The sequence below is a fragment of the Octopus bimaculoides genome, chromosome 2 (genome assembly GCF_001194135.2).
Source record: "Octopus bimaculoides isolate UCB-OBI-ISO-001 chromosome 2, ASM119413v2, whole genome shotgun sequence".
In the NCBI taxonomy this organism is placed as follows: domain Eukaryota; kingdom Metazoa; phylum Mollusca; class Cephalopoda; order Octopoda; family Octopodidae; genus Octopus; species Octopus bimaculoides.
In genome coordinates this window covers 54,754,254-54,759,592 of record NC_068982.1, presented here as the reverse complement: position 1 = coordinate 54,759,592, position 5,339 = coordinate 54,754,254, and the positions used below count along the sequence as shown (strand labels likewise).

General features: G+C 35.6%; 1 protein-coding gene across 1 annotated transcript in view; it reads left to right on the top strand.

Annotated features, from left to right (window-relative positions):
* LOC106869386 (cholecystokinin receptor type A) overlaps positions 1 to 5,339 on the top strand; it is a 70,060-nt gene that overhangs the window by 52,950 nt on the left and 11,771 nt on the right. The window contains exon 3 of the mRNA XM_052977224.1: positions 1,603 to 1,635. Within this exon, the coding sequence (XP_052833184.1) occupies positions 1,603 to 1,635 (33 nt within the window). The remainder of the gene's footprint in view (positions 1 to 1,602; positions 1,636 to 5,339) is intronic.

Here is a 5,339-nt window from a genome sequence, read left to right as displayed (position 1 = left end):
GCGGTTCCAAGCAGTGCTGTTTTCTGCAAATTCTCCACCCTTATTGCAGCCCCTGTTTGTTCCACGTACTTCTCGAGATTTTTGCTCACTGTTCCCAGGGCTCCGACAATTATTGGTACTACTGCTATCTTTTTCATCGACTACAACTGCTTAACTTCCCAAGCTAACCTGTTATATCTCTCGACTTTTCTTTCTTCCTTATCGCATAACTTGTCAGTTGGGCATGCTATGTCTATGATCCAGCATAGTTTGTTTTCTTTCTCAATTAAGACTATGTCCGGCTTCCTATTCTCAATCTCATGGTCGCACTGAATCATAAAATCTTATAAGATCTTTGCATTTTTCTTTTCGACAATACCTTCAGGTTTGTGATCGTACCAATTTTTTGCTCTGTCAAGTCCATACTTGTTGCAAAGTGTCCAGTGGACAAGCCTCTCTTATATTCCTTCTGGGCTAGTGGCGTACATTGGCCGGTAATATGCCATACGGTTTCACCGTTTTGCCCATAGATTCTGCACTTATCACTTTCTGATGTGTTATCTGTTCTGCATTTTATGTAGTTTGTTCTTAGTGTTTGCTCTTGAGCAGCACAGATTAGAGCCTCCATTTCCGGTTTAAATCACTTTTAGTTATCAATAGCCATCTTTTTTCTCTGTCTGTCTTATCTTCAACATCCCTATAAAGTTGACCATGCATTCTTTTCTGTACCCACCTATTTTCAGTTTCATTAGTGTTCAATTTCTTGTATAGTGCTTTATCTTTCCAATATTTCATCCTACATAAGCCTGACCTTCCTACTTCTAATAATAGCGGTTCTGTGGCATTTTTTTACATACCATGCTATGTTGTTTTCTTTTGCTCTAATGCTGTGTTCGCCTCCAATATGTCCTCTTCCTCCTCTTTTTCTTGGTACATACAGTCTATCTGTGTCACCTTTTGGGTGGAGTGATCCATATCTAGTTAGCAACTTCCGTGTCTTTCTGTCTAAGCTGTTTAGTTCGTCTACTGTCCATGCGATTACCCCTGCTCCATATCTAAGGAGTGAAACCGCCCAGGTGTTGATAGCTTCCATTTTATTCCGTCCGTTTAATGTCTACTTAAGGATCAGTCTCAGTCTACGTAAGTGCTCCACCTTAAAGTTTTCTGTCATTTCTTTCACCATTAATTTATCCGTTTCCCAAATCCCCAAGTACTTATGGCCCGTCTCTTCTATCTGCTTCATAACTTTCACCGACGGTATTGCTAGTCCGTCCATATATTTGATTTTGCCTCTCTTCAATACTAACACACCACAGTTTCTCAGTCCGAACTGCATTCTGATATCAGCACTGAAGGTATACACCGTATCAACGAGGGAACTGACTTGGGCTTCATCTTTACCATAAAGTTTGAATTATTATTATTAACTGAATTGTTGCAGTTATTATTGTTATTATTATTATTATTGTTGTTGTTATCATCATCATCATCATCATCATCATCATCATTATCATTATCATTATTATTATTATTATTAATATTATTATTATTATTATTATTATCATTATTATTATTATTATTATTATTATTATTATTATTATTATTATTATTATTATTATTCAGGTCACTGCCTGGAATCGAACTCGGAATCTTGGGGTTAGTAGTCCGCGCTCTTAACCACTACGCTATATGTATGTATGTATATATGAAGGCTGGAAGATATATCAGACCGAATGACATGAAGTCGCTGGCAAACACACACAACCAAACCTCTAGTTCACAAACGTGCGTCTTTCTCTCTTTCTCTTTCCTATAACTAATTACAGTAACCTATATATAAATATATTAAAGTAATAAAAAAACATATCTCAATAATACATTTCCAACTACCTGCAATGTCAATATTGTAAAGAATTAGTTAGTATTAACAACAAGAACAACAAGACGCGCTCTTTGTGATCACTCGACCTGATTGATGTAACAGCCAAATCTCACTCAAATCACATCCATGTAGTTTAAAAAAGAAAATTGAAATACCGTAAATCTTCGAGTATAATCCGCACTTTTCTCCCAAAATTTAAAGGTCAAAATTTCTAGTGCGTACTATATACGAGGTTAAAAATGAAAAATATTTTCTAAGCAAAATTTTCTAAGTGATAAATATGTAAAGGCAAAATATTCATTTTTCACTGACGTTATTACTGTTATTTCTTTATTTTCTGCAAAGTGCACAAAAAAGCTACATACTTGCATTATGTTATATATACGATAATAATAAAGGACGTTACTGTATATACGTTTACAAACCAAGGACGTTATATAGACCTCCTTGACTCAAGTTAGAGAAGGGGTGCGTATTATACACAAGGTTTAGGTTTTTCAGAGGTACAGCCCCCTAAAAATCCCCTACGTATTATACTCAAGGGCGGACTATACTCAAGGATTTAGGGTACATTGTCGACAAAACACTGATAAATATATAGTGTCTGAAAGAAAATCACGAAATTGTGCTTCTAGTAAGATTGTAGTTTTCATAGATCAGAGAGGAGCCCACTTGCTTTAATAAAAACAAGTGGGCAAAATATATCATTATAATCACGGTTATGGAAGCTAGACGTTAATATGAGGTTCTGATGATTTGTGAAAACAATGAGTGTCACAGGCACATACGCATATATAGTAATGTAAAGGCACAGCGACATATATGTCTATATGCGTGTGCGTGTGTGCATGCGCGTGTGTGTATGTGCGCGCGCGCGCGCGTGTATGTATATATAATATACATGTCTATCTGTCAGTCTGTCTGTTTGTCTGTCTCTGTATGTATGTATGTATGTATGTATGTATATGTGTATGTATTTATGTATGCATATCAGGACTCATAGTGGTATATGCATAAACCTAATTATACATCTATACAAGTGTATGTCTCACAGCATCCTGTAGAGTTGTCTGTTATTCTTCTACACGTGGTAACAATTTATATATTTTTTCTTCACACTAACCTTGAATATGAAGTTCACACACGCACGCACGCACACACACACACTCAGACAGACACACATACAAACGAATACACGCTCATGCACACATATATGCAAATACAAATGTGTACATACATGAATATATATATGTATTCATATATATATATATTGTCCTCTACTCTCGATTTTATGGTGTGCCAATAAGTCTATATGTGTTTATGCAAAAGCATGTTTGCCAAAGTACGGTAATTGCATATTGTATTAACGTACATACATAAATACATATATGGACATATATAACTCCCCGCCCCCAATATATTCATTTTGAGGAGGGCTACATCAAGTGCCTGGAGGAGGTAGTGCTGCCCTGGGTCAAGAGGGTGGCTACTGAAAGACTGTGTTTGGCAACAGAACTCTGCACCATGCAACACAAGCTGGAGAATCCAGTAATGGCTGTCTAACAATTTCTGCGACCACATCACCCCTAACATCTGGCCACCTGACTCCTCAGACTGCAATCCCCTTAATTATTATGTGGGGCGCAATTGAGCGAGAGACCAACAGAACTCCTTGTAACACCAAATATAAACTGAACGCAAGGATTATGGCAGCATTCACCAGCTTAAACAAGGAGACCGTCCAGAAGAGTTGCAGGAGATTCCGACGTCATCTGGAGGTCGTGGTTGAAGCCAATGGCAATTTTATTGAATAAATTTACTCTCTAGCATTTCAAGATATCTTAATGTAATTTTGGTAAAAATATATCTGTTAAAATGAGATGGCAGTGTTATTTTCATTTTTGTCTAATTTAGACAACAATATATTCACTGCACCCGGTGCATATGTGTATACCTATGTATTTGTCTTCGTGTTGCCCCTCGCTTGACAACCAATGTTGCTTTGGTTACGTCCTCGTCACTTCGTTAAAATAAGTACCAGGCTTAAAGAAAATATAAACAGCATGACCTAAGTCGAATGACTGAAAGAAACACACACACATGTACGGGAGTAAAGGTCGCCGTTTGGTTAGGTTTAGCCGTAATCCAAGTTGCTATAAGATTGAATATTGTATTATGAATGTTTTTGTCATACACTTTGAATGCGGTATTTCCCCATTTCAATCTTATCTGTAATGCCAATTGAAGCTTTACGCTATTCTCTATCTTATTACTTACGAACATATTTTGGATTAGTTATGCCTGGATAAGTTTTCCGTTCAATTGAGATGATTTAGTGTTCGTACTCGTGTTACAAATCATTATTTTGTACGGAATATGTAGGAATTTAATTACAATATACATACATACATACATACATACATACAGACACATAAAACATACATACATATATACATACATGCATACATACATATGTAAGTACGTGAGTACATACATACATACATGCATACACTCGTTTTAGTCGAAGTATATACATATATATATACACGTATATGTATATTACGAATACATATATATAATATGGATATGCACACACACACACGCACACATACATATCTATTCATCTTTCTCTCTCTATATATATATATTATACACATATATATTACACACGCGCGCACACACATTCACACACACACGCGCGTACACACACATACATACATACAAACATACATACATACATACATACATACACACACATACTTCTGCAAACGCAAAAGTGTTAACCTCTAATTTCCGTTTTTTTTTCATTATTTTTTATTGATTCAAGCAGAAAATGAAAAAAAAAAACCATAGTTACTACTACTACTACTACTACTACTACTACTACTACTACTACTACTACTGCTACTACTACTACTACTACTACTACTACTACTACTACTTGAATAAAATACTAATTAGGACAAACAAACCAATAAATAATTATAAACGTAAATACGCAAATAGCTAAGCAGATTTAAGGCATGAAACAGCATTTGAAAATGTAGGAGATATTTCCCATGTCAACTATTTCTTTTTTTAAGATCACAGGTGCACAGTATTTGATTAAACCTTCATAAGAAGCATTTACTATTTTGCCTACTACTTCTTATTATTGTCTTTCGTTTATGTTGTTGCTGTTATGGTGTTGTTGTTGTTTATGTTGTTGTTATTGTTGTCGTTGAAGTAGTGGTAGTAAAGGTTGAAGCCACGATAGCGTTCTCAATAAGAGTGATAGAAACGTTTGTGTCGTTTTTTTTTTGTTTTTTTTTTGGCAGCGGAAATGTTTTTGGCAGGGGTGAAAATGGTGTAGTAGTAGTTAGACTATACGAGTCGGGTGCTGAAACGTTCCTGGCTTTGAGTAAAAGAAAATAGAGAAGGAGCAGTTAATAACAATTTTATTCAACATATTCCCTTCTCAGATTCACACACTTATTGC